Source organism: Lachancea lanzarotensis, scaffold LALA0S10, assembly GCF_000938715.1.
Source record: "Lachancea lanzarotensis genome assembly LALA0, scaffold LALA0S10, whole genome shotgun sequence".
NCBI lineage: Eukaryota > Fungi > Ascomycota > Saccharomycetes > Saccharomycetales > Saccharomycetaceae > Lachancea > Lachancea lanzarotensis.
The window spans coordinates 261,098-288,552 of NW_019212888.1; the positions used below are offsets into that span (position 1 = coordinate 261,098).

At 44.9% G+C, this 27,455-nt stretch overlaps 13 protein-coding genes and 3 non-coding genes across 16 annotated transcripts; 10 read left to right on the forward strand and 6 right to left on the reverse strand.

Annotated features, from left to right (window-relative positions):
• The first annotated feature begins 71 nt into the window (after positions 1-71).
• Positions 72-164, forward strand: LALA0_S10e02894r. Its single transcript is given in 2 exon segments — positions 72-109; positions 128-164. It is a non-coding gene; the product is annotated as a tRNA-Phe (tRNA).
• A 596-nt stretch (positions 165-760) lies between these two features.
• Positions 761-832, forward strand: LALA0_S10e02916r. The gene has a single exon. It is a non-coding gene; the product is annotated as a tRNA-Pro (tRNA).
• Positions 833-1,432: 600 nt separating this feature from the next.
• LALA0_S10e02938g (LALA0S10e02938g1_1) lies at positions 1,433-5,755 on the forward strand (the record flags this gene model as incomplete). The annotated part of the gene is made up of 1 exon (XM_022775468.1): positions 1,433-5,755. The coding sequence occupies one exon, from the start codon at positions 1,433-1,435 to the stop codon at positions 5,753-5,755; it is 4,323 nt and encodes a 1,440-aa protein (XP_022630332.1).
• A 349-nt stretch (positions 5,756-6,104) lies between these two features.
• Positions 6,105-6,809, reverse strand: MRPL15 (LALA0S10e02960g1_1; the record flags this gene model as incomplete). The annotated part of the gene is made up of 1 exon (XM_022775469.1): positions 6,105-6,809. One exon carries the CDS (start codon positions 6,807-6,809, stop codon positions 6,105-6,107), a length of 705 nt encoding a protein of 234 aa, XP_022630333.1.
• A 402-nt stretch (positions 6,810-7,211) lies between these two features.
• Positions 7,212-8,930, forward strand: ROK1 (LALA0S10e02982g1_1; the record flags this gene model as incomplete). Its single annotated transcript, XM_022775470.1, has 1 exon — positions 7,212-8,930. The coding sequence occupies one exon, from the start codon at positions 7,212-7,214 to the stop codon at positions 8,928-8,930; it is 1,719 nt and encodes a 572-aa protein (XP_022630334.1).
• A 359-nt stretch (positions 8,931-9,289) lies between these two features.
• ATP20 (LALA0S10e03004g1_1) lies at positions 9,290-9,649 on the reverse strand (the record flags this gene model as incomplete). Its single annotated transcript, XM_022775471.1, has 1 exon — positions 9,290-9,649. The coding sequence occupies one exon, from the start codon at positions 9,647-9,649 to the stop codon at positions 9,290-9,292; it is 360 nt and encodes a 119-aa protein (XP_022630335.1).
• Positions 9,650-10,440: 791 nt separating this feature from the next.
• Positions 10,441-13,179, reverse strand: MCM4 (LALA0S10e03026g1_1; the record flags this gene model as incomplete). Its single annotated transcript, XM_022775472.1, has 1 exon — positions 10,441-13,179. The coding sequence occupies one exon, from the start codon at positions 13,177-13,179 to the stop codon at positions 10,441-10,443; it is 2,739 nt and encodes a 912-aa protein (XP_022630336.1).
• A 216-nt stretch (positions 13,180-13,395) lies between these two features.
• RLF2 (LALA0S10e03048g1_1) lies at positions 13,396-15,099 on the reverse strand (the record flags this gene model as incomplete). The annotated part of the gene is made up of 1 exon (XM_022775473.1): positions 13,396-15,099. One exon carries the CDS (start codon positions 15,097-15,099, stop codon positions 13,396-13,398), a length of 1,704 nt encoding a protein of 567 aa, XP_022630337.1.
• A 414-nt stretch (positions 15,100-15,513) lies between these two features.
• Positions 15,514-17,025, reverse strand: SPO74 (LALA0S10e03070g1_1; the record flags this gene model as incomplete). Its single annotated transcript, XM_022775474.1, has 1 exon — positions 15,514-17,025. One exon carries the CDS (start codon positions 17,023-17,025, stop codon positions 15,514-15,516), a length of 1,512 nt encoding a protein of 503 aa, XP_022630338.1.
• Positions 17,026-17,587: 562 nt separating this feature from the next.
• Positions 17,588-18,016, forward strand: DSS4 (LALA0S10e03092g1_1; the record flags this gene model as incomplete). Its single annotated transcript, XM_022775475.1, has 1 exon — positions 17,588-18,016. One exon carries the CDS (start codon positions 17,588-17,590, stop codon positions 18,014-18,016), a length of 429 nt encoding a protein of 142 aa, XP_022630339.1.
• A 411-nt stretch (positions 18,017-18,427) lies between these two features.
• On the forward strand, positions 18,428-19,165 carry TIF6 (LALA0S10e03114g1_1; the record flags this gene model as incomplete). The annotated part of the gene is made up of 1 exon (XM_022775476.1): positions 18,428-19,165. One exon carries the CDS (start codon positions 18,428-18,430, stop codon positions 19,163-19,165), a length of 738 nt encoding a protein of 245 aa, XP_022630340.1.
• A 1,917-nt stretch (positions 19,166-21,082) lies between these two features.
• LALA0_S10e03136g (LALA0S10e03136g1_1) lies at positions 21,083-21,715 on the forward strand (the record flags this gene model as incomplete). The annotated part of the gene is made up of 1 exon (XM_022775478.1): positions 21,083-21,715. The coding sequence occupies one exon, from the start codon at positions 21,083-21,085 to the stop codon at positions 21,713-21,715; it is 633 nt and encodes a 210-aa protein (XP_022630341.1).
• Positions 21,716-22,567: 852 nt separating this feature from the next.
• LALA0_S10e03158r lies at positions 22,568-22,672 on the forward strand. The gene is made up of 2 exons: positions 22,568-22,605; positions 22,628-22,672. It is a non-coding gene; the product is annotated as a tRNA-Leu (tRNA).
• Positions 22,673-22,947: 275 nt separating this feature from the next.
• MRX21 (LALA0S10e03180g1_1) lies at positions 22,948-23,916 on the forward strand (the record flags this gene model as incomplete). Its single annotated transcript, XM_022775479.1, has 1 exon — positions 22,948-23,916. The coding sequence occupies one exon, from the start codon at positions 22,948-22,950 to the stop codon at positions 23,914-23,916; it is 969 nt and encodes a 322-aa protein (XP_022630342.1).
• A 317-nt stretch (positions 23,917-24,233) lies between these two features.
• On the forward strand, positions 24,234-24,554 carry MRA1 (LALA0S10e03202g1_1; the record flags this gene model as incomplete). Its single annotated transcript, XM_022775480.1, has 2 exons — positions 24,234-24,266; positions 24,366-24,554. 2 exons carry the CDS (start codon positions 24,234-24,236, stop codon positions 24,552-24,554), a joined length of 222 nt encoding a protein of 73 aa, XP_022630343.1.
• A 364-nt stretch (positions 24,555-24,918) lies between these two features.
• On the reverse strand, positions 24,919-26,784 carry LALA0_S10e03224g (LALA0S10e03224g1_1; the record flags this gene model as incomplete). Its single annotated transcript, XM_022775481.1, has 1 exon — positions 24,919-26,784. One exon carries the CDS (start codon positions 26,782-26,784, stop codon positions 24,919-24,921), a length of 1,866 nt encoding a protein of 621 aa, XP_022630344.1.
• Positions 26,785-27,455: the final 671 nt, after the last annotated feature.

A 27,455-nucleotide genomic window follows, 5' to 3' on the forward strand; every position in this document is an offset into this window, starting at 1 on the left:
TATCAATCACCTGTGGCATCGGACTATTTCTTTGAATATACTGATACCATATTTTCTACCATTCAGAATTAGCGGATTTAGCTCAGTTGGGAGAGCGCCAGACTGAAGATAACTTCGGTCACTTAGAAATCTGGAGGTCCTGTGTTCGATCCACAGAATTCGCAAATATTATTTTTTGATCTTCTCAATTAAGATCTGTGACAAGATGGTTCAAATATCGCTGTTGACGCTGTCTACAAGTAAAATATGGTCGGAAACACGATTTTCTCTTAACGTACATACAGAACCCAAACGCTGTACAAGTTTCAGCTTTTGTCTGGAAAGCGTCTTCAGTTTTCAAGTGGACGACAAAAATACGCTCTAGGTTGTCATGGAATGACTAAAGACGAATGAAGAAAGGACCGACCGAAACCGAAGTAACCACAAGATGAACCTAACCTAGGTACGGAGAGGTCGAGATGAGGATTTAACAATCTACGTGCGGAGCGGAACCTCAACAAGAAACCAATAACAGAGGTTCATAATGAACCTCACAATGAACCAAGAGTACCATATAAAAGAGGGCCTTAGGAACGGGCAAAGTAATATAACATAGACAGAAGGAGACCAAGCGAGATATAGGACTAAGAACGACGTATTCAACAGGATCAAAGACCTTTTATAGATTCTTGTAGTTCGTGATAGTAGAACACGACATAGGTAAATTGTGACAAGAGTGTTAGTATAGTATGAGCTAGATTCAGGCACACTAATAAATCATGGGCGTGTGGTCTAGAGGTATGATTTCCGCTTAGGGTGCGGGAGGTCCCGGGTTCGATTCCCGGCTCGCCCCATGTGTTTTATCTTTTTGTAAACTGTTATGTTCTCACATCAGAGTAGGAGTCATAATCCACTTCATGATGATTGAAAGGTGGTGAATCAGGGTTCTTTTCATGGAGTGAATAGTTTAAGAGTTCTGAGCGTCCATCTCTTTACAAAAGGTGAAGTCTTTGACGATGGCTCGAGGATCACGTGATACAGATATGATTTTAATTTGCACGATACATATTTATAAAATCTTCTCTTCGAGTAAACTCCGACATACGTTCTACGATTTGCATCAAACGCCTGACAACCAACACGTTTCCCGACTTCCCTCTTGTATCATTCCAGCAAGCTGGGAATAAAGGCTGCTTTCCTTCCCTTTAGCACTTTTAAAGAGATCACTATCGACGAATATCTTTAAAATTTCTCGAGGCTTTACGCGTCATAAATCAACTCACTGGTTGTCCTATTTATGAACGTGGGATCTTTACATCACAACAAACACCAACCTTGGGGTCTTTCACAGGGTAGATCTATAACGACGCCTATAGAATTCGATTAGGTGGATTCTGAACTCTACCCTGACAGTTGTTTAGGTGTTCACAGCTCAATTTTTCAGCGAAAAATTATGGCAACCAATAAGACAGACCTGAGCGCTGAGCAGAGACGGCTAGTACATCAGTATTATCGAGAATTGCGAGATTTTTCTACGGTAACAGGTGGAAAACTTGATCGATCGAGTTCTGCTCGAGCACAGAAGGCGAGATCCAAATTGCTGAAGCTTTATTCGTCACAATTTTTCGAACTAAGCACAGATGTTCACGACGAGCTTCAGCGCCGTATAGACGAAAATCAGACACAGCCCGATCATTTGTTACCAAAGGATAACTTTCACGTTAAGCGGAATCAGGCTCGTCAAAAATTGGCCAATTTATCAGAATCCCGTTTCAACGATTTGGTGGACGACATACTATACGAAATCCAAAGACGAGACTATCACATACTTTCAGAGCCTCAAACTCCAGTCTCGCCACAGATTTCGCCGCGAGTTTCGCCTCAAAAAAATCATTTCAGACCAGATGAAGGAGAAGTCGTCGATCCCAATGTCTCTTCGCAATCTGTAGTGCACACTGATCCCCGGAACTCAGTCTCTCGCAATTTGCCATTGGACGCAGATAGCAACGATAATAGTCAGCATGAGGACATGTCAACCCCCAAGAAATCATCAATTCAAGATGGTAGTACACATTCCTCTAGTGTAGTACCCAGTACTTCTATTCAACAATCTCAAGTGATACCCAAAAAAGCTTCCATCGAGTGGAGCTCCGATGAGGAGGAGGATCACCATGATGGCGGAAAAGAGAGCCGATCAGCACGTGGAACAAGTAGCCAGGATATTTTCCAAGATAGGGATATTCATAGCGTGCCAGAATCGCGCCACCAGGACAGAACCTCAGGCATTGAAAACAATGTGACAGACTTTGCACAAAGATCGCAACTTTTGCAAGACTCGGATAATTCAGATTTCGAGAACGGCTCCCAGAATTCTCCTCAATTCGGGGCTGGCAAAACCCAGGGGCAAAATCATGCCCTTTCGGGTTCAAACCACAGGAGCTCAAGAGAGCATACGAACGGACAAGTAGACGAAGATGCTTCTTTTGAGGAAACGAAGGGTCTAAGTTTAACGAATAGACTTTCGCAATCCGTACAAAGTCCTTCAATCGCTGGCGAGGCTAGCGAAGAAGGATTAAGGTTTTCTGACAGATTTTCGAGTTCTATTGTCACTGAGAAGATGGAAGACAGCGACCTAAGCAAACGGGACTCCCCTTCAATTTTTGATTCCTTGCCCCGGGGGTCACATCTCAAATTTGCCCCCGGACCTAATTCAAGCAATGGTTTTGATGAGCAAAGTTCTCCAGAAAATGCAGGAAAACGCCAAAATACTTCTTCACCTACAATGTCGATCAACTCTCCATTTGATACTCGTGAGCGTTCTGAATTGGGTAGTGCTTCAAGTGGACTTCAAACTCAGCTAAAGCATTTAGGCTCAATAAAAAGAATCTCATTGGAAAACGAGAACTCTCAGCGAGAGATTCAGGTTCTCATTGCAGAAGGCACGAAAATGGACGAGAAAATCACTGAACTGGAATTGAATAACTCACAACTGTCGGCTGCCAAAAAACACCTTGAAAATGAGTTACGAACGCAGGAGAATCAAAACTCAGACTTGAAGGAACAGTTAGAAGTGCTTTCGAAGAACTTGATCGATTCTGAAGATGAGCTCCAAAAGCTCAAAACGGCACAAACTCAAGGCGATCAGACTAGCAGGTCGGTAGACAGAACTCACCATGATGAGTTCCTGAATATTACAAAACAGGTCAATTCTCTATCAATTGAGAATGAAAACCTCAAACAAGATCTTGCAGAAATGGAGCTCAAGCTAAAAAAACACAGTTATGACGAAAAACCAGCAAATGCCAGAGACAATGCGACACCTGAAGAGGTCTCAAACGAAAGTTTCAGGTCTGAGGCCTTAGACAAGGTTCAAAACTTACCAAAGAAATATTTGTCGCCTGAGGGGCTGATTCCATCAAGCCTTCTTACAGCATTCATATCACACATCGAAAATATGTTTCATATTATAAACCGGAATCGGCAAGATACTGGATTTGGGCATCAGATTTTCAATGTTTTGTCTCAAATTGTTGACACTGTGCAAAAAGTGATCGAGACTGTTGATAATCGCGGTAGTCAGGAGCATATTTTAGTTTTGAAAGGTGCACTTTCGCATGCTATCACTGCGGTTCGTTTCTTTGCGTCTTTTCATGAGATACTTCCCCTTGTGACTGTCAACAGCGCAGTGTCTGATGTTACTTTTGCTCTTTGCCAGATGGTTGATATAGTCAAGGTAGCCGATGTGCACAAGGACAATTTCTCACTTGATCAAAATAACCACATTGTTCCGCAAACTCCCAATGCTCAAGATTGGTCGGAATTTGAGGATGCCAACTTTCAAGATCCCCGCGAGAGCTTACAAGGAGTGTCAAATAACCCAGGGAACATGTCTCCGGTCAAACCTTTGAAAATCACTCAGAAAGTGGTTAACAACGCGCAACCTTCAAAAGGCAGACACACGAGTAGGAAACCATCGAGCTCATTGTTCGGTTCAATTGTGAACACAAGCTCTACTGCTAATAATTCGCCCGAAACCGTACAATTTCCTAAGGCGCGTTCTGGATCACCAGCCAGCAAACAAGAGGTAACGAGTTCACCAGCAGCGGCTAAAGACACTAGTCAGAGTCAGAAATACGTAGCAGCATCTTCCGCTTCTACTCGTTGGACAGATACTGTATCTTCCCCAATATCGCCGTCACTCAATGTTTTCAGTCAGGGAAAGAAATTGACTAATACCGATAATTCAACGGTAAAGGTTGCCAAACTTACATCGGCAAGCGCGATGTCAAGCCTGAGCCAGTCTGATAGGATTCGTGCCGAACCAGGTAACAGCGCAGCGGAAAAGATTTTTGAAGCTTCAACTGACGAAGGTTCAACCGATGAGAATGAGCGGAACAACGACGATAGCAATTTGACGAGTGATGAAGATCTAACGTATCAGCTCAAACAAAACTTGCTGAAGAGCCAAAAGCCCAAGGATTTTTTGGAGGGTGAAAACGCCGAAGAATACTCCATTCCATTAAACTCCCCATCAAAAGCTAGTCCACAAGCACGCAACGTTACAGGGCAGGATACCAAGACCGTTAACACTCCAGTTAAATCAACTGACCTGGGGCCATCTGTGGACAACGGTCCCGCCATCCAACCAGAGACTGATGAAGAGCATGCGGAGAGATATACAACTAAAGGCGATGAAGGTTTTAAGTTGACACCCTCCACTCAATCCACAAATAAGCTTTCATTTGTGTCTGATTCGTCAGATACGTCTAACGGAGAAACCACTGGGAAGGAAGTACATTCTGGTAGCCGGATTGCGGACGTGAAACGTAATATTCCTGATGATTGTCTACCTGCAAAAGGAACACAGGTCTCAGAACACCTACAAAAATTTGCAAATGGAGCTCCTGGAAACGATGATAAGTCAGAAGTCAATGTGCCTGAGGGGTATTCGGATCCTATTTCGGCAGCTCCTCCAAGTACTGTTGAGCAAGACACCTACCAACGCTTTCCCGCTCGATGGGACACGAATGACCTGAAAAAGATGAACGAGGACCCAAGCCTAAAACCATCGGATCAAAGTATCTCACTTACGCCGAGCACAAACAAAATAAAAACAGAGGACGCGTCGCTGGAAAGTGAGCACATCCTCGTCAAACAGGAGGACCACGATGGCTGGAATCCATCAGGATCACGAACAGGATCTACAGCTCCTGCTGCCGCTAGTTCAAGGGCTTCCGAAGAAGTTGCCGAGGGTGGCAGGGAGTCTGGAGACGAAGACGATTTTGACATTGACGCTTTTGACATTGAGAACCCCGATAACACTTTATCGGAACTGCTCTTGTATCTGGAGCATCGCACTATTGAAGTGATTAGCACGATCCAATCGTTGCTTACTTCAATTAAACAGCCACAGGCATTGAAGGGTGAACTTTGCAAAGATTCTTCAGCAATAAACCAAGTAATAGCGCAGATGGTGGAGGCTACGAATGTATCAATGGCCCAATCACGTAACGCTGCGTTAAAGGAGCATGGCAATTGGGTTGTACAAAGTTTGAAGGACTGTAAGAGAAGAATGACTTCTTTATGTCACTTGAATGAAGACGGAACAATCAACTTTGATGAAGGTGATGACGAATATGCTAGCAAGCATTTCAAACAGCGACTGGCGGGCATAGCGTTTGACGTTGCCAAATGCACCAAGGAACTCGTTAAGACGGTGGAAGAAGCCAGTCTAAAGGAAGAGATAGAGTATCTCAACTCACAGCTTAAACACTGATGAACTCATAAAGGAAACATATAGAATTGACATAGTACTTGTAACATAAGCGAATCGACACAAATTGAATCAGAAAAAGAACGAGTCAAGTGATACACGTTATTATGCCCAAAATGCAGAATTGCGAGTATCGAAAATCATGAGACTTACACTAAAGACTTTTCAGAACTTCTCTATGTACAGGATGGTAGTTCCACGCCAATTTATCAGTTTCAGTATTGTTTTTCGTAATGCAAATAACCCTCCCTGTCTATCATCACCGCTATCTCGTTTGAGTGGGAGAGCACTGGTGCAAGCATGTGGTGAATTCACATATCACTGGTCCACACTATTCGAGATAACAAGGGCTTCATACGTCGTGGCTGGACGCGACGCGCACAAGTGATGCTTCTTTGGACGAGTCTAAAAACTCGTTTTGTATGTATCGGTTGGTCTTTTCAGCTCCGTTCGTTAACAACATGCCTCCCAACAATGCATTCAGAACACTAGCGTAAACTGCAGACTCGCCGTTGTAAGCCGCGTTCTGAAGAGGGTCTCTTTTCTTCCAAAAAACAAATGAATCCAATTGTCTTTTCCGGATGAATTCTGCGGTGGTATTCTTGGAAATGAGTAATTTCGAGCCCTGGGAACCCAAGTTCGTGAAATTCAACCCATTGATGGGTTTTTGGATCTTTTCAGCTGCCACTGGTGATAATGGAGCCGGGAGTTTCAACGAAAAGACTGAGGTTAGATACTTGAGATAATGGGCTCCCAACAATGCCAGTTTCTCGTTGTATGGTTTGCCACCGTGTGCAAACGATTTGTGGGTGAGACACTGCACAATGACGTCATCCGAGAGCGTCACATCATGGTTTTGAAGATTCAACCGCGACCGTATGGTATCGTGATACGTCGAGGGTTCAATTTCTGTGTATAGAAGTCCGCCAGGAAGTCTCAAATACTCACTGGGATCCCTTTTCAGCCCACGGACTCGACTTCCGCTGTGCAAATACGTTATGCTTCTACGACCTATATTGGTCCTCAAGTAGCCCAAATTACAACCAAAAAACGGCATTTTTTCGTCCACAACAACCCAATGTCTGATATACAACTATAAGAAACGCGAAGAGTCCGTAGTGGCGATTACAAAAGGCCGGAACTCACCGTTTAAACGTTTAGTCTCGACAACGATTTTTGGATAATTTCCAATATTTTTGAGATTTTGGAAAATTTTATGAGTTTACAGAGCACTTTGAACGAGGTGCAGAAAAGATCGCGATGTCAATCTATTTAAGAAGAGCGATGAGATGAGATGAGATGAGCTTCTTGAAAGCTAGGTAAGTTTTGGAAGTTAGATTATCCAGAGGCCCAGAACGCGCTTGATTTGTCTATAGAACGTCAAAGAGCGACTTTTGTTTTGGTTCAACGATTTTGAGGGCTTTTCTAGAGACTTTTTTTGGACTCAATCTAGCACATAATGGATATCTTTCAAGTTTTAACAAGAGGCGCTAGTGTGAGAAAAGCTGGGCGTTCTGGTGGCTCTGCAGATTTCAGCAAGACTCCGGTGGATCAGGATCGGGTGGTAAGGGCAGGAAGCACAAAAAAACCGGACTCAGAACGGCAACTCACGAAGGAATTGGATTTTTTCCGCAACAAGAGAATTGTGCATAAGATTGAAGCCGATGGTGAGCAGGATACTAATGATGAGGATTCAGTGAAGAGGAGAGAAGTGTCGGATGCGCGCTTGAAGTTCGAGGTGGGCTCTACCAAGATTTCTACCGCGGAAGATGCTGCTGAGCTCAGAAAAACGTACATGGGTAAAGTCTCTGGTGACGACGTACCGCTGCCGATCGGTTCGTTTGAAGACCTGGTAGCACGTTATAAGTTTGACAAGCGTCTCATATCAAATCTTTTGGATGCCCATTTTACAGAGCCCACTCCCATCCAGTGCGAGGGTATACCGATAGCATTGGACGGTAGGGACATTTTGGCTTGTGCGCCAACAGGGTCTGGTAAGACTTTGTCTTTTGTTCTGCCGCTATTGCAACAGGTGATTGCATCCCGCAAAACGGAGGGTCTCAAGGGATTGATCATTTCGCCAACAAAAGAGTTGGCGAACCAAATTTTTTTGGAAAGCACCAAGCTCAGCAACAAGATTTTTATGGACAAGAAAAGACCACTTTCCGTCGCCTTGCTCAGTAAATCTCTAAGTGCCAAACTGAAGAACAAAATAGTGAGCGATAAAAAATACGACATCATAATTTCTACCCCACTACGTCTGATAGACGTTGTCAAGCAAGGAGCACTGGACCTCTCTTCTGTCAAACATATCATCTTTGATGAAGCAGACAAACTGTTCGACCAGACATTTGTGGAGCAAGCCGATAGCATTTTGGCATCTTGTCGCGATCCACAGCTCCGCAAGTCGATGGTCTCTGCAACGATGCCTTCGGGATTGGAGCAAATTGCTCATACTATCATGCTAGATCCGGTGAGAATCATCATTGGCCATAAGGAAGCAGCAAACTCGAGCATCGAACAAAAGCTGGTATTCTGTGGTAACGAAGAAGGTAAGTTGGTAGCGATAAGACAAATGATCCAAGAGGGAGGGTTTAAACCTCCAGTCATAATCTTTTTGGAGTCTATTACCAGAGCCAAGGCCTTATTCCATGAACTGCTGTACGACAATCTCAACGTGGATGTTATTCATGCCGAAAGAACGCAAATTCAGAGGGACAAGATCATTCAAAGATTTAGAACCGGTGAGATCTGGTGCTTGATATGTACTGATGTCTTGGCCAGAGGTGTAGATTTCAAGGGTGTTAATCTTGTTATCAATTATGACGTTCCCCGAACGGCACAGGCTTACGTGCATAGAATCGGTAGAACCGGTAGAAATGGACGCGATGGTACCGCAGTCACCTTTTATACCAAGCAAGACAACTTGGCAGTGAAACCTATCATCAACGTTATGAAACAAAGCGGATCTGAAGTCGCAGAATGGATGGATGACTTTTCCAAGATGACCAAAAGAGAGAAGGAAGCTTTGAAAAAGGGCAAGTCCTCTGCCGATAGACAACAAATCAGCACAGTTCCCAAACTGGTAAAGCAAAAGAGGCGGCAGCGTGAGGAGATGGTTGAAGCATCAAAAAGACGAAAAGCAGTAGAGGAAGTTCATAGCGAAAACGACGTTTGAGAGATGACTTTCGATTAGAATATAGTATGTGTCCTGGTCGTTTCGACGCGTTGTGTAAAGTATAGAGTTTAGATGTTTCTGGCAATATAGAGTTGGAAACCTTCTTCAGAAAAGCGATGGAATTCCTATTTTGATACAATTGCACACATTATGCAAAAATGGAACCAAAAATATTGTAGAATATATTATTATGCAGTGATAAAGAAGATCAATGTAAGAAGAGAAGATTGGACGCTCGCATCTTTATCCCTGATGCAGGTAGAAAAGATAGATTTGCCATGTTTTTCGAATGTTGTCTTGCTTCCCATTCCATTCCTTCCCTTTCTTTACTTTCCTCGTTTTGGTTTGCTTTCATTGCTTCAGTGGTGAGCGGCATAGTTACTGTATCCCACCACCTTTCTTCTGCCAATGACCTCACCCAGTGAGTACAGACCAGCTAATTGAACGCCGTAGGCACCGTACTTGATCAAATCGTCTTTTTGAACGTTCTTGAACAAACTCAAAGACTGTTTAGGCTTCAAAGCAAGACTCAATGCCTGCTTATACAGGCTTGTGTAGACAGTTTGGAAATCGCCAACGGATGGTGGTTGTAGTTTCTCCTTTAGGTAAACCTGCTTCGACAGTTCTCCCACGACTTTAGAGTAGTAGATTGACTTCGTGGTGTAAGCTTGGGCCTTGGACACAACGCCGTTAGCGGCATTCTGGATTCTTGCTAGCATTTTTGTTGAGATTCGAAATGGGGCCAAAGTTTCAAAACGCTGTGTCGACGATTCAAAAAGATGATCCGAAATGAATGATGCCCCTAGTCGTGATGAGATGGCGATGGAGTAGACTTAACTCTCTTTAGTTGGTTTAGTTTAAAATTTTCATTAAGCAGTGATACTTTGAACCAATCATATCGGAGATTTAAAAGGTCACGCGAGATGCACATGACTCTTGCCAAATTTTAAGAAAACGTGATAGTCACATGATTTTTGAAAATCCACCATACAAAAAGCTGGAGAAGCTCGGCGGCTAAACAACCTAGGTCTGGAATATGAAAGAAGATCTTCAACGAGTTGCCGTTCAAGAAACTTCTTCATTGAGCCCCTTGTAGGTTACAAGGGCGTCGTTCCACAGCTCTTAGAACCTCTTGATTCCTTTTTTGTGTCAGAGGGTTTGCACACCGATTTGAGCTTCATTTTGCGGTTCAAAAGTCTTGTGCCGAACGATCGCGCTGGATTCATCACATTGTTTAACGACGATACCAAATCACTCTAGCGATGTTGGGAAATTTGTATCTGAAGGGTGTTCTTTAGCGACTTTAGATTCGCTTCTTAACGCTAGTAAGCAAACGGGTCTCAATCTAATTCTCAACATCGCAACATCTATGAACAAAGCATGAAGCTGTTGTTTAGGAAACACAGAACAAGGTGTTCTTCGTCGGATTTTGATAGTGTGTATGTGTTGGTGAAACCTTTATTTGGTTATCTACAAATTAATTATGAGATTACGCTTCCACGAGTTGTACTCAAATTCTCCCATTGAGACGAATCGACCGTCTTACACCTTCGCCCAAGACCACAACCTTATCCTCTTGCTGTAGTCGCACCAACGCATCCGAAATATCCACAGCTTCCACTTTATCCTGGGACTGTTCGTTCACACTACGTACCAACTCGTTGTAGGATATGGTATTGTTAGGACGGTCTGTTAAAATGGCTATCATTTCGCGCGCCAAGTCTTCTTGCATCTTACGCTGTACAACGGATTTTCCGGTCTGTACGAGATTCATATCGATTTTTCCCGTCTTGGGATCGGTGGCATAGTCCTTTATAGCAGATTTGATTAACCTTACCGACTCTTGAACGTCCTGAAGCTCTACAAACTGCGATAGCCGCATCTTTGCATGGGCCTCTGATAATCTGATCATACTCTCGAGCTGTCTTGTCGTTGCAGTGATCCGCTTTTCGTCAGATCTCGAATCATCACCCATCTTCCGCATGGTAACATATGCTCGTACTAGCTCCGTTTTGGCCTCCTCAGTAATTACTGGGGCATATTTCTGTTTGGCATAGTTGAGGTACATGGTCAAAAACTCAACGGGAAACACATCGTCTTTATTTTCATGACTTGGTGCGTCTTCTAGGTACAGGTTTGTCAAATGCGTTGCTAGTTCTCGGTCAGTTGCTTCGTCAACTTTGTCCAAAACCAGATAAACGAGATCGAATCTTGAAAGTAGAGGTGGTGGTAAGTCGATGTTCTCCGTAACCGGTAGATTGGGATTGTAGCGGGAAGAGATTGGATTAGCACTGGCCAAAATCGAGGTACGTGCGTTCAGCGTTGTTATAATACCAGCTTTTGCTATCGAAATCGTCTGTTGCTCCATCACTTCGTGCAAAACCGACCTGGTTGAGTCACTCATCTTATCGAATTCATCAATACAACAAATACCGCCGTCCGACAAGACCAAAGCACCACTTTCTAACACCAGCTGCTTTGTGTCGACATCCCTGGTTATGTATGCAGTCAGGCCGACCGCGGAAGATCCCTTTCCTGATGTGTAAATACCACGAGGAGCAATTTTGTGAACATATTGCAAAAGTTGGGATTTTGCAGTCGAAGGGTCACCACATAGTAAAACGTTGATATCACCTCTGTATCTACCACCTTTAGTAAAGGTCTTGTTAGTACCTCCGAATAATTGCAGCAAGATTCCTTTTTTAACATCATCCAATTCGTATATGCTTGGTGCAATGGAACGAGCCAGGACCTCATATAGGTCGTCCCTTGTGGCTACTGCATGAATTCGGCGGATCTGATCATCTGTTACTTGTGGTACTTCTCTCATATCGGAATTGTTGAGCTCATTTTGTAAAAGTTCTTGTTCCACCGTAGATGTGTCGGCGCCCATTCTGTCTCGAGTGACCTTCTTAACATGTAAAACGTCAAGATATGTTTTGTACAAAGATTTCAAAGCCCGCTGTCTTGAATTTGCTCTAATTGGGATGGAACGGAAAATGCCTGTAACCTCCACTCTGTCACCCGCGCGGCAGGAGTCAACCAATTCGTCATACACACATAAAGAGACCGAATGAGGAGTTTGACCGTCAGGTACCGTGTCAGGCGTTTCTTGTAATTTGATCACCTGCTTGTCAGCAAAAGAGCACCGGTTGTGAACGAGCGACATAGAGTTCGGTTGGTTACACGCCACACGGGGACACCTGGCGGGCTCTTGAATCACCCCTCGATCGATCTCAACGACGACTGTATGATCACATATGTTACACTTGAAGAATGCCACTTTCATGTCCGGAATGATGGGTGTAGATCTGAGGACCAAGCCCTTCACGCTTATCAGCTTATCGATGTCGTTGGGGTTTAGTTCCCGCATGCCCTTTCTGCTATCAATGTTGAAAGGTCTAACTTTATAGAACTTCGATTCCACTTCATCCAGACTCGAGTCCAAGTTATTGTCGACCACTATAGATACCATGCAATCCTTAATTGTTTGATCCATAATGGATACGATTTCTTGGGGATAGCTCAACAATTGATAATATAGCTTTTCCGTGGGTTTGAAACTTAGCAAGTTTCTTGCGTCCAGGTTCAAATTCAATGACCCCATTTCTCGCATTTGGTTCAGACGCTTGACATAGTACAGTTCCTCATCCTCTGCGTCGTCGATAAAATCCTCATTTTCGTCCAGCGTTTTACGGAATTTATATTTGAAAGACATCAGAAAGTTACGAAAATTCGTAGCGCATTCCTGTATACTCACGTTAGTGCCCCAAATGATTCGCAGCGGCTCTGAAGCTTCGGAAGCCGGATCTGAAGATAACGAGTTTGGTCCAAGATGTGAATCCAAATCTACAATTCTTCGTGGTGAGGAAAGGTCCGATGCATGTAAATCACTTCTCCGCTGAGAGGAACGCTGGGTGTTACGACCTGAAAGCGAAGAAGAAAGCCCATCAATATCGCTCGAAGGATCTGCAAAACGGCCTGAGCTAGGTCCTCCACGTCTTTGAGACCCTCTCTGCGATCCAAAAGTATCAGAAGATACTCCCAAACGACCTGAATTAGCACCAGTGTTGCGAAATGGCGAAGATCCCACTGTTTGCTGTCTCTGCTGGCTTTCGTATGTGTCAGGTTGGGATGACGAAGATGGATTGTAAAACAGCGGCGGGGACGATCCACCGAAAGACGAAGGTGGTGCCGCCATTGGTGATGACCCAGCATCCCGTACTGGCGAACTGCGATTATCAGACATCCGAGAGACTGCTTGCTTGAAAGTTTCTTGACTTTACCATAGTTCCACCAGTTTATGCATGTATGATATTTGGTATGGTAATTTCAGATCTAGTAGTGAATTTCTGAAGCCGGGTAACACGCTAATTTACTGTCGTCCTCGAGCGATGACAGCTAAAAGGAAGAAAGATCCAGCTTGCTAGTAGTAAGCTACAAGCATAAGATTCGTTGAAACTGGCTACTTTTCCTTTAGAGATTCCCATAACACGGGATCTTTCACCAGCCACTTTCGCGAACTTCCTGCCTTTACTGAAGGCCTAGTAGTGTGCTCTTTGATAGTGTCCCGAATGGCTGCTTTACTATGGTTGAGCAGCTGTCTTTGCAAGATCTCTGTGATTGTTCCTAACGAGTAGGTGCTTTCGTGAACCTCAGCAAAAATCTTGAGAAGTGCTTGTGGGTCAGAAATTATCGATTTTGGTTTCTTCACACGAACCGGCGAAGTCTGACTCGACGATGCAGGACTGTTGTTGACACTGGGGGACGGAACAATGGGAGATTGCACGTCACTCTGGCCCTTGGCATCCAGTGGCCTTTTCTTGGAACCTCCCGCCGTTTGCGGCATGGTGTTGACGTTTATTGGAATTGGCTCTTCAGGTATGAGATGCTGGACACTTACCATCTGGAAGTAAAGCTGATCCTCAGAATCCATCTGGGGTTTTTGAGAGCGCATTTTCACGATCGGGATCAAGGGACCCAGGAATTTCTTACCGTCTTTTGGAAGCTGCGAGGTTTCGCGGTCCAGAAACCCATCAAATTCGTCCTCCGTACCATCATCCACATCATCATCTTCGTCTTCATCTTCCCCGTCCTCCAAATCTTCCACATCGCCGCCTTCTTCCTCTTCGTTGACCCAGTCCCAGTCAGAATCGTAGTCGTAATTGAATCCGGTCTGTTCGAAATCAAATGGGTTGTCGCGAGGCAGTTTCAAGAAGTTGGAATACGTGCCAATGTAAGGTGGTCTCACGTTTTCGTAAAATTTTATAAATCTCTGTGGGATTCGTCGCAGTCTCTCATCCAGTTCTTGGTTGCTCTTGGATTTACTAGTCATCAATTGGACCAACTCCACGGCCGTATGTTCATAGTATTCGCGTCTCAAAGGCGCCTGAGATAGAAGCCATGCTTTATTGTCGTCCGGAGAATCGCCGAGGTTCAACTGGGCGTCTATCGCAGATTTAGAGGACTGTAGGACACTCGAAGTAAGTGCAAAATTTGGTCCCATTACAAAGCCGTCTTTAACGTAGAATGGTAAAAAGCATTTTTGGTAATCGGTCTTCGTGTCCAGTACATTTCTTGAAGAGCTGAATTTCTTGAAAAAGCTACCGATCTTGGTCTGACTTCTATCAATCGTCTCCTCCTTGAGCCGCTTGTCCTCTTCGCGTTTGATTTTCTCCTCCATTTTTTTGCGCTTTTCTATTTCTTTGCGTTGTTCGCGCTCCTGCTTCTCCTGCTCTTTTTTCAATTCTCTATTACGCTTCTCCTGAACTTTTTTCAATTCTCGCTCTTTCCTTTCAGTTTCTTTCCTCTGTTTCTCCTCCTGTTTCTTATTCTCCTTCTCTTGTCTTTCTTGCTCGCGCTTTAGCTCACGATCCCGTTTGTCTTGTTCTTTCTTGCGTACTTTCTCGAGCTTTTCTTGTTCTTTCTGCTGCTGGCGCTTACTTTTGATACCACCATCACTTTCCTTTGGCTGTTGAGATTCATGATGTTCTATTTGGGAAGGTCCAAGATCACTTTCACTTATCAGATCCGAGTCTCCCGCCGGTGAACCCATTTCCTGTTGAACAATTTCCTGCTGTGTCATGGCAGGAGCTGTACTCTTGATCGCGGGAGACTGCTTGGAATCAATGTCGTTATGATGTGTAGCAATTGAAGTCGTTTCAGTCATTTCAGTTGAAAATAAGCGACATTAGCGTGCCAATCAAGCTGATCGTGTGCCAGATCGCTTCTCGAGAATGAGTTCGGTACTTCATCTTTAATTTATTGGAACTTTTTTCGCACGTTACAGACGTTTTTCAAAATATAAGGGCCAGCCTCAGACATACCAAGGTGAATGCGGAATTCTGCACTTGAAATAGCGCTCTGCTTGTGATCATGTAAGATAATTGAGTTACAGGCTATCTATGAGCGCTTCAGCGGCTTGGAAAAGTCAATTCTCCATTAGGTATTTCTACATAAATGCGACTGACAGTCTTGAAAATCGAAACAGCAACTTAGCGGTGAGCGGGACATTTTTGTGCTCTGGTGATGCCAAGCTGTTTCAATGCTGTGATGAGGTGCTGGTTTTTTTTCGGTTGGTTCGCTATGTTTTCAGTGGATGACAATCCGCTGTTGATTCATCCTGGTCCAATGTGTCGCCCGAGAATTCAGTGAAATATGCTTGCAACGGGTCCATATCTCCTTCTGCCTCACCGTCGTCTTTGAACGTCATTGCAAGCGGTGTTCTCTGTAAAATTTCGTCGCGCTTGACGTTGAATGCCGAACGACGGCTGGGGGTTTCCTTCGATAGCATGCTTTCATCGTACCCAATTGGCAGGAATTCCCAATTGCTAGATTTAGTGCGGACTTCATTTTCGATTGTGTGCCCTCTATGCATATCGTGAGGTCTTTCCTGTAATTTAGGTTTCCTATGCGACCGCTGCAATAAATTACAGGACGAAGAGGAAGACGGCGACGACAACTTCTGGTGTGGGTCCCTTTTTTTCGATGACTCGCAAATGTATGATCCGCCGTAGCTCCTCATTTTTGAAAGCTTTGGTACCGGTGGCATAGATGGCACAATGTCAACTTGGCCTTTGATAACCTTTTTGGCCGCTGACGAGTTTGTCACAGGCTCCTTTTTACGTGGGTACTCTTTCTTGCTAGATTGATCCACGCACGACTTCTCATTCCGTGGGTGGGTTTTCTCATTATCAGGAGCTAGGATATCTAGCATCACATCCAGCAATTCCGCTTTTAACCTATCACCACTTTCCTCGCCGACAAGCTCACGATGTTCTGGATCTGACAAAGCTGCAAATAAGTAATCGAGCTTACGAGAAACTCGTTTGTTTTCGAGCTCGCGATTCAGCAACGCCACACATTGTTGTTGCAAGTGGTTTATGCCGTCTAGAAGATGAACCATCAACTGCACTCTCAATTCTTTATCTGTCGACGTATGATTTTTGAAAGCCTCAAGTTTGCCCTGCAAACACTTTGCATCTTCGCGGAAAACCTCGCTATGTTGGAAAGTATCAAGGGTTTTGTGCAGAAATGGTATCACGGAATTCTTGAAGAACTTCCCATTACGACGGATGTGCGTCATGGACGAATCGGGACGCGAGGTGATGTCCTGTTCGGAATTCACAGGCTCCCCTCTGTAAGGCGAGCCTGAGAAGTGCGTCATTAGGTCGTAATCGGAGACCGAACATCGTTCTGATCTTGAAGGCGAAGCATTTTCGTTGTTGACCTCAACGGGGTACTTTAAAACCGGGGTTTCAGAGTCTGCGATAAATCCCCGATAAAACCGATCTTCAGCTGGGTCTTGATCTGCATTGTTCAGCCGCTTCAGGAGTTGGTCAACCTCTTGTTGTTGCTGTGTCAATTCCATCTTCAGATGATAATTTTCGTTTTTCAGCAGAGCCAGATGGGAATGCGCGTCCGCGAAAATGCCAGAAGAATGAGGTTCTTTCCCATTAATTTTAGGTTTTCTTGCTTGCGGCTGCAAGTTCCTGGCATGATGCGCATGGTTCAGGTTTATTTGACGTAGTGATATCTGCTGCATGCCAGCGGAAATGCTACTATATTCGCGATCCACATCGCCCCCCACACTCATGATGCCCCCAATCGTGCTCTCCAGACACACATCCATAAGCTGCAAACGAAGTTTACAAGCCAGTTTTATGGGTATTAAAATTCTGTCATTATTTTACTGACACAAAGCTGACGCTCATGTTTTCACGATCCGTCGCTGTGGTAGCAAATAACAGCTAGACCAGATGACAAGAAGGCACCAGGGCATACAACTTAACAGACCCATAAAATGATTCCTGAAGTACCGATCTTGCGAAGTTTCAAAAGCCATCAAATTCGTGAGTCGCTTGCAAGTGTCAGTTTCGAGATTTATATGAATTTCAGCCGGAGTTGAAATTCAACGAACAGTTCTCCCTATTGCTCAAATCTGCAAAGAGAGTGACCGCTATTTAAGCGACTCAAGACTGGAGCACTTCAGAACACCCGAACTCAACGAACTGGTATGCGTAAAATTGACGCTTACGTGCCCTATGACACTTTTTCACCAAAGTTCATTAAATCTCGGAAAAATGAGCTATGACAGGAAAACAAAGAAATGAACGAACGAACGACCGAGCGAACCATAAGTATCGATTGCATCGAGCATGGTGAAATTGAGATGTCCATTCCCAGAGTGCAATTGTGCCATTGTTGACTTTGATAAAAGCCGGAGCGCAACGGTGTGTCCTGAAATATGCAGCGATCTTAAGTTGATGCTTCCCTCGAGCGAAGCGTCATTTGACGGACTTTTCTCGGTCTTCGAAGACATTTGGGACTTTGACAACATTGGAGTTTCCCGTGCGGTCCCTGACGGTTTGGTAAACATTTCTACTGCAAAGACTGCTGACGAGCTGCAATTCACTTTCCGCAACAAAACGTATCAACTGCACAAATTACAAAAGTACCTGATATGCGCCGATTGCGACCGCGGGCCGCTTGGTATGACCTACGAGGTAAAGAACACCAGCGACAGTGACGAAATCGCTGTATTGAACATGCTCAGTCTTGCTAGCGTCAAACAACTGGAATATTGACGATGGAAAATTCACGTCAATCGGCTGAAAATCCTGGACTTTGCGAACACAAGAACGGTTCTCAGCTTAGAGGACAAGCTGTGACAGACTGAATCGAGAGTGTCATACACTGGGAAACTCATTTAACGATACTTGATCGCTGTTTGGCTCTGTCGTTGGTCTACTCGTCATCCGAGACGAACACGTGATTATTTCAGCAGCAGTAGTTCTAAAAAATTTTCTAGAGCATCCAACTCTTTAGGCTCATCGCCATCGCAAGAAGAAGTACTTCAGAGGTTTAAAACTGAGATCAACTGGACACTGTAACCCTGTTTTGTTACATCAACCTTTCAGTTCTATTCAGCAACCAGTGTTTGCTAGTTTGAACCACATTTTTTTCAACAACAGACAGAACTTTGAACCCATAAAACAATGGCTAGTAGAACGCAATTTGAGAATTCCAACGAGGTGGGTGTTTTTTCGAAATTAACAAACTCGTACTGTTTGGTCACCGTGGGTGGATCCGAGAACTTCTACTCTGCTTTCGAAGCTGAGTTGGGTGATGCCATTCCTATCGTGCACACTACCATTGCCGGATGCCGTATTGTGGGCAGAATGTGTGCGGGCAACCGTAGAGGTCTGCTGGTACCCACTCAGACCACCGACCAGGAACTACATCATCTCAGAAACAGTTTGCCAGACAGCGTAAAGATCCAGAGGGTTGAAGAGCGCTTGTCAGCGTTGGGAAATGTGATTTGCTGCAACGACTATGTGGCCCTGGTGCATCCCGATATCGACCGTGAAACCGAAGAACTGATCGCCGATGTATTGGGCGTGGAAGTCTTCCGTCAAACCATCTCTGGTAACGTGTTGGTGGGATCCTACTGTGCTCTCAGCAACCAGGGTGGTCTCGTGCACCCACAGACGACCGTACAGGACCAAGAAGAATTGTCGTCGTTGCTACAAGTGCCTCTAGTGGCCGGTACTGTGAACCGCGGTTCTTCTGTGGTGGGTGCCGGTATGGTGGTGAACGACTACCTGGCCGTAGCTGGTCTAGACACCACTGCCCCGGAACTCAGCGTTATCGAAAGCATTTTCCGTCTGCAAGACGCCCAGCCAGACTCGATCTCGGGCAACTTGCGTGACACTCTGATCGAAACCTACTCTTAGTGGGATACTGCATTATATGGGATTAGACGGGACAAGACACGGGGAGACTGGTGGATGTGTATAATCGTTTGTAGCATAGCGTAAGGTAAAAACTGAAAGCCTAAGCGGGAGAGAGAGATCACGTGCCATTGAGTGTCACACGCGTGTCAAGTGACATGTGTGTGTATATGATTTTTCCCGAACAAGTGTTCATACAGCGGCGATGCAACCTTTGGAACATTCTCTTGGTGAATAGTTTCATATTGGTCAAGTAAGCTGATGACTGGCGTAGAAATTTGAAAGTTCGAATATACGTACATAATGTCATGTCTTTTTTCCCGCTTGTAGCGTAGTTACAAATGTGCCCATTCAACTTTTGATTGACAAATACTCGCTTTCAATCCAAAAGAGCTAGCAAAACCCGCTGAATGACTCTGACAACAACGAAACAGTCCTACAAATTGCGGCCCAACCCAAGAAAGAAACTATATAAAGAGTTTGAAAAAAGGTATCACGTGATCGAACAGATCACGAGCCCTCGGTCAATTTATTTTTCCACCGATGTCGTCAGCATTTACCAAATTCACTAGTTTTCAAACAAAACCGCAGTTTAACTCGGGGCGTCCCTGAAAATCGAGTCGTCTTCTGTTTGCGACAACTGCTCTTCCATTCTGAGTCATTCACATAGCGCTGACGATCCCTCAACGTCTTTCGATCTGTGTAGTTGCAACTCCTATATTCCCCGATGTTTTTTACATAACCGTACATTGTTCTTCTGTAAATTGGGTCCAACCAAAAAACAAACGGAGTAGCCCTAGTGAACAGTCGTATTAGCCCTAGATTCTTGACCTAATGTAGGACAATGTGCAGACCAAGCAGACAATACGACGTGTTCTGTTTAACTATTTTTTTTTTTTGCTACATCCTCCGCTTCCTCTAAACAGCAAGAACCAACAAGAACAAGAAGAAAAACGGTTCTTTCATATCGAGCCTTTTGCAGATCTAGGAATCTACTGAGTGGATCCCATTCTGCGAAAGCACGCGGACGGTCGAGAAAGAGGCCTCGAGGCGCCTCTTTCCTTTCTTTTTAGCGGGCTCTTCCTCGAGATAGGAAGAGTGTGAGTGAGCGAAAAAAAAAAAACCACAACCGGGAAAGTTACCAAGAGCGGGACCAACCTGATCTGGCGTGCACGGATATCTGTGAAGAGTTTTACCAACCCGTCCTTGGCCAACAACAACAACAAGACACAACGACGATCCCCATCACCGTACCGTCCCTGGCCGGCGAGCCTCTCGAGAAACGGGTCGATCGACGCAAGTTTAAACGGTAGCGATAACAACTGCAATAACCTGCCAAGGAAAATGCGTGGAAAAAAAAAGGCTGGACGCCAACATCCGATAAATGAGTAGTGCAGCAAGCGTGGAGGAAGGGGACCTTTTGCGAGAGCGGAGGAGCGATTACGACAATTCTTCAGGTTCGATGCATATGAGACCAGTGAGGATGAGAGCCCGAGATCGACCGCTGAGTTAACGTGCGTCTATATTTATAGATGTGGCTACATATGCAGATCTATATATGTATGTATGTGTATGCGCGGTGATTTATCTCGAGACGGACACAGTATGTATGTATATACGTATGTGAGATACAATTATGTGTATATTTGTATAGATATATATATATATATATATATATATATATATATGGTGTGGGACACGATTGGATCCGACAGTGCAGATCGACAACTAGTACCACACGCACTGTATGCACAGGTAGATCCTGTTTGCATTGTGGGAGTCTGAGCAGAACGAGGTCTCACCACACAAACATACACACATATATATAAATATTTTTTGGCAGACACGACGACTGGCACAATTTTGACCTACAAGACGTGCAACGAGAGAGTTGGAGGCCTTCCAGCAGCGAACGAATGGATGTGCGTTAGTGAACAAGACGTTCGACCAACGGGCGCACGTTCGCTGTCTGAGATTCTCCGCAATACCAAGAAGCCCGAGATCCGTCCACTGCGACAGTCGTTGAGCCCACCCAGCAGCGTCACCGGTAATCTCGGAATTGGAACTGGAACTGGAGCTGGAGCTGGAAACGAAAACGATAATACCAGATCTTCTTCTGTGGTGGCTTCGGTGCCCTTTTTGGTGCAGGACGTCCATTCCGTACAAAATGACCGCTCGTTTTTCCCGTCCGGGCCCATCCGTACACCGCAGCGGTACGTGTCGGCCGTCAGAAAACCAACGCCGTTCTCGACACCACCAACACAGCAGTTGCCAATGCATAGCCAGCACCAAAACCAGCACCAAAACCACCACCACGACCATAGCCATAGTCATTCGCCTCTACCAAGAACGCCCAGTGCCACGATAAACGAGTGTCATCTGTGCGGGAAGACGTTTACGCGGCCCAGTGCTCTGACCACGCACGCCCTGATTCACACCGGCCGTCGACCATGGGTGTGCGACGTTGATTCGTGTGGTAAACGGTTCAATGTCAAGAGTAACTTGATACGACACAAGAAGACTCACGACAAAGGCGGGGGTGCAGGGGTGTAGCGGGTGTCTGGGTGTCTGAGTGGCTGGCTGGCCCGATCGTAATTGTTCCGAATATTATTGCATGTACTTTTGTGATTTTTTTTGTTTGATCTTTTGTGTTTCTACACGCCCGCTTGAGCTTTCTTTGTCTTTCTTATCGTTGTAGCACTTCTCCGCAGATCGTCGTGGATCGTCTTCCTTATGCACGAGCGATCGATCAGTAATGTACCGTAGCATACTCCGTCGTGCGTCATCATTTGGTACGGACACGCTCGTCTTGTCGCTCTCGAACGCACCGTCGAGCGTAAGCAGCGGCCAGGGGGGAAGGAGGGAGGGAAGGGCCTCGAACAAGGTATGTATGTATGTATGTATGTATGTATGTATGTATGTATGTATGTATGTATGTATATGAACGTTCCATACTCATCAGCAAGCGGAATCGTAATAAGGTTGGTTACTTTTATTCCGGGCCGAACCTAGGATCACGTGATCAAAAATACCCAATGACAGTGACTTTAGGTTTGTATATGCAGCGCACTTTGGTTGAAACTCGTTTCGGAAAATCTTTGGCGTTTACTTGAGATTGTTTGAAAGTTCGCTAGCCTCTCACGAATGTTATTCTAGAATCATCACATTCTGCAACCGTACTTCTAAGTCTGGTGAACCACAGTCATGATGCAAGATGATAGATATCCAAAAAAACCGTCCTCAGGCAAGCAAGAAATCTTGAGAAGTGCCATCCCACCACGTTGCTTCTCCAACACCTGTCTCTCACCGGTCCCAGTCGTTACCTGAACCATCAACTTCCCATTCTCCTTGCTGATGCTACCCACTGCTATAGTACTTCGCAATCTAAGTCCCTCTCAACAATACGAGAGTTTGGCCGAGTGGTTAAGGCGTCAGATTTAGGCTTAACTTCATAATAAGTCAGATTCTCTGATATCTTCGGATGCGCGGGTTCGAATCCCGTAGCTCTCATTCTTTTTACTTTTCTAGATCTTCAATTTTTCACCACTGTGTAGGATATTGGCTCACATCATAGCTGGAAAATGTGGAAAACAAGCACTTGCTTAAACCTACAGGTCTCTGTCAGTGCATTGCACTGAAAAGTCTCAACCAAGGCTGTTTTGAGATCACAGTAAAAATTACCAACTTGTGCCAAAAAGACCGCTACTGTTACCGCCTTGTTAGAGGTTTTTTTTTTTTCGGCTACTACAACAGCACTATATAGCAGCACTCTGATACAAACGTCGATGAGCACGTTAGAGGTCAGTCGTTGGCGTAGCTTTTTGTTTAGTGAGTCTAGTACGGCCTTTTGGGCCGGAGGTGCTGCAGGGGCTGTGTCAAGAACGGTGGTTTCGCCGTTTGAAAGAGTCAAGATCTTATTGCAGGTGCAGAGCTCTACCCAGGCATATAACCAGGGCATTTTTGGTGCGGTCAAACAAATCCATACCGAAGAAGGAATACCCGGGCTGCTGCGTGGAAATGGACTCAATTGCATTCGGATCTTTCCTTACAGCGCGGTGCAGTTTGTGGTGTACGAGTTTTGCAAGCGGCAGTGGTTCAAACTCAGAGAATTCCCTCAAGACGGTCCACTACAGCTGTACGGATGGCAAAGACTGACCAGCGGTGCTGCGTGTGGTTTTTGCAGCGTCCTGGCTACATATCCGCTGGATTTGGTACGCACTCGTTTATCAATTCAAACAGCCAACTTGAAAAACCTCCAGTCTGCAGCTACCGCCAAGACCACCATCGTTCGACCACCTGGCGTTTGGAGACTTCTGGTCACCACTTACACGCAAGAAGGTGGAATTGCAGGTTTATACCGTGGATTTTGGCCCACTAGCATTGGCGTGGTGCCATACGTTAGTTTAAATTTCACCGTTTACGAACAGCTTCGTGAGCTTATCCCGACCGGAGTTGATCCAACTTGGGCCACAATTTACAAGTTGTCAATTGGTGCTGTAAGTGGAGGTGTTGCCCAGACTATCACGTACCCGTTCGATCTGTTAAGACGACGTTTCCAGGTTCTCGCCATGAACCAAAATGCGTTGGGGTATCGTTACACGGGCATTCTCGATGCTCTTCGAACCATAGGACGGACCGAAGGGTTCAAAGGCTATTACAAAGGGCTGACCGCTAATTTATTCAAAGTCGTTCCCTCTACTGCGGTCAGTTGGGTTGTCTACGAAGCTATTCGCGAATTAATGACAGATGCCTAAAAACCGTCTCTATAGACAAAATGACTGTAACAATAGATAACTAATAGATTGAATCATAGAAAGCTCATATCGTCTAGAATCTGGCCAGCTACATCGTTGGTAGAATGTAGTCGAGCCATGCTCATCGAGTTGAGTTTCTTTGAACCAATGACATCCTGATAAAATATCATATCCAAAACACTTCGCACGAAACCGATATTCATACTAGTGAAAAATGTTAAATTAGGCCAGTCCCGAACTTGAACAGCAGATCGCTGGTTTCAATTCAGACTTTACCGGAGCTAAAAAACCATTGAAAGCATCGACTCAAACATAAAATGAGAGCCACCAAATTCCTACTAAATGCAGCCGTATGTGACCATTTTTCAGCATTGAAATAGAGCTGAAATTGGTGACTTTAGACGACTTTTTTCTTAGTGAATTGTATACTAACTTCCTTGAATTTGCAGCAAAAACAAAAACCGGGTATCGGAATCCCCGTTGAATTGACCCCTCTATTCGTGGCGATGGGTGTGGCTATCAGTTCCGCCACTTGGTTCACCTACAAAAAGTTTAGATACGACACCAGTTTGAGAGTTGGAAGAACCAATCCAGACAGATCTGGTCTAAAGCAGGTTCTGGAAGAGACCAAGGAATAAAGGTGTCAACTATCATTTATTTAAGAGCAGCAACGTGCGAAGTCTAACACCTTTTTATGCGTTACCACGCTGCTTCCTTTTGCGCTGGCACATCAGCAAAAGGGAGATAGTGACTTGCTGCAAGCTTCCGTTGCGTAAACAATACTACATACATATTCTGTCATTTCAATAAATCGGTTGGATGCAAACGATTACAGCAATACGCTCATATAGCAGATTTCACTTGAATTTCTCTGTCACATCTGTCAGAGAAGCCCCGTCGTAACCATTGATTAAAGCTTTCAAGATTCCAAAATACACTATATACCTATCATTGATGCTCTGGTTCCCATAGCTAAGAATATCTAATTATGCCCACCACTACTTAGTCCGAGGTAGACGATTCTCCAGCATTGACGACGATTTTATTCTTATCGTTCATCTCAAAACTGTTATTATCAGTTTTGGCTGGGTTGTTCTCCCTTGAAAAGGCCTCTTTTGCTTTGCCACTCATTCCTGGTCCATCGAAAGGACTTAAGCGACCTTCCAAGGTTGCTAAATTATCCTGTTGGATCTCAATGTCATCCATCAGGTCTTCGTCTAGTTGCTGTGGAATAATCAGATTCAAAATTATGCCCGCAATACCAGCGGCCGCGAATCCGGATTCCATGATCAGTATGATAGCATTTAGGAATCCTCGTAGAGCCTCATTGCTTCCCTCATAGTGAAAGAATGTCTCAAACCAATTGGGAACTAATATAGCTCCGAAACCGAATAGTAGAGTTCCTGTTAGCACAAATCTATCACGCCTCGTGAATGGAATGGTAGATATGATCTTGAGACCTGAAACGGCAACACTTGTGAAAAGAAAAGTGGTCATGCCGCCCAAGACTGGTTTAGGAATTGATACCAGCGCGGCACCAAACTTTGCGAAAATGCCCATCAATAAAAGGAAGAAACAGCACCAGTATCCGACTTGTCTGTTTGCGCACTTAGTCAAGGAAATAACACCATTGTTCTGGGCGAAAGTGGACATGGGAGGTAGAGTAAATAAAGCCGATAACACACCGCTAAATCCATCGCTCAACACAGCCCCTTGAATCCTGGATTCATACATTTCACCCTCGACTTCCATACGAGAAACATCACAAGTCGCAGTGACATCACCAATACACTCCTGTGCCAAAACGATATACATTACAAGCATCGGTAGGACAATAGGGCCGTAGACCTTTAGCGGGAATGTATGGACCCATATGAAAGTGGCTGCAGGAGCACTCTTTATGGACGTGGGGTCGAAGTAGCCACATGCAGCAGCGACTATACAGCCCACGATCAGTCCAACAATAACTGCACAAGACCTCATGATGGGTGATCCCCATTTTTCGCAACAAACAATAGTAGAAAAGACCAAAAATCCAAGACCGACGAATCGGGCACTCCCCCATTCTCCTGCCATAGGAGCACCTTCCGCGGGACAAATAGCCCCCACACATCCCGAGCCTCCGACCCAATCGTTGAAACCACTTTGAATCAGACTAACAGCAATGCACAGAACCACTGGACCAGTGACAATCTTCGGGAAAATTTTATGCAAAATCTTAGGTGGAGTGAATGACATGGCCATTTCGAGTAGAGCACAACAGGCCGCTGTACCAAGAAGTGCACCATAGCCCGCGTAGCATGGTCCAGGCTTACCGTCGTCGCCCATGGGACAAAACCCGGACTTATACATAACGGGAAAACCCTTTTCGACAATTGTGATTGTTGCAAAAGAAGTACCAGCCACAGAAAGCAGGCCCGAGCCAATGTAGTATGGTGTCTTAGGGATGTGAAATCTGGTGATCTGGATGCTTGACATGATCGCTGAAACGATGAGCGATGCCGACACCAAGTATTGCTGTATTTTGAGAGGAAAATTGGCTACTGAGGCTATGATGATTGGAGGAGTGATGACACCAGCCAGCATTGCTAAAGAATGCTGGAGCCCAAGTAGCAGTCCCAATACTATTGGCATTTCGGAGTACACCGAAAAAAACGGTTGGTCCCGCTCCACAGGCTCGACGCCTCGCTTGCGGTTCAACCACTCTCTAAACGGATATGATGGCGTGAACAAGAACGCATAGTCATAATCACCTAATAGGCCCTCCTTCGTGGTAAACTTGTGGACAGCTTTGCGGCCACCGAGTTTCAATCGGTTCGCCCAGCTTTCAGTCGCTGGCGCATTGAGGGAAACAGGTTCAGATTCCATACTGTATGTTTGCTCACTTTAGAAGTCTTCAAGAAACAAAACGTCTGATGCTTCTCTTTTTTCTTTCTAAGCGTGCCGCTTTTAAACTTTACGATAAGCTTCAGGTTCTGTCACGTTGAGCTATCTGATAACGGCCAAAGCTATGAATGACTCAATACTCTGGATGTATTCGTCAAAAACAAAGTGCGCGAGTACGTCAAGTATCGAGAGTTCGACTTAATTTTTCTTGGGCTTTATTCGTGGCCTTGCGTCCCAAGTTAAATCTGGCTGATGAGATTGAACTCATCTCCTTTCAAGACCGTTTTATTCTTTTCCATCCCAGTCCTTATATAGTCCAGAAGAACCATGTCAATCACCATTGTCAAAAAAAGACAACGAAGGTGAGAGCTAAGAGACCATTACCACACTTTTGTCCACGCAACCTCAAGATAGCAGTATTAACCTCGGTGTTGGAGACCGCTTGGGGAAATCTGCGTTTATCGGCGATGGGCAGGTGCTTAGATTTAATCATGATTTAGAGCCAATCGGTTCAGATTAGGACCCCGGACTTGTCCGAAGATAGAAAATTCGTTATCTACCGAAGAATCATGTCAGCAGACACGAGGGTGGGAAGAGCTCAAATATCGTTAGTAGAAGGTCCCCCCAAAACTTATGCAGAACTGAAAAGTTCA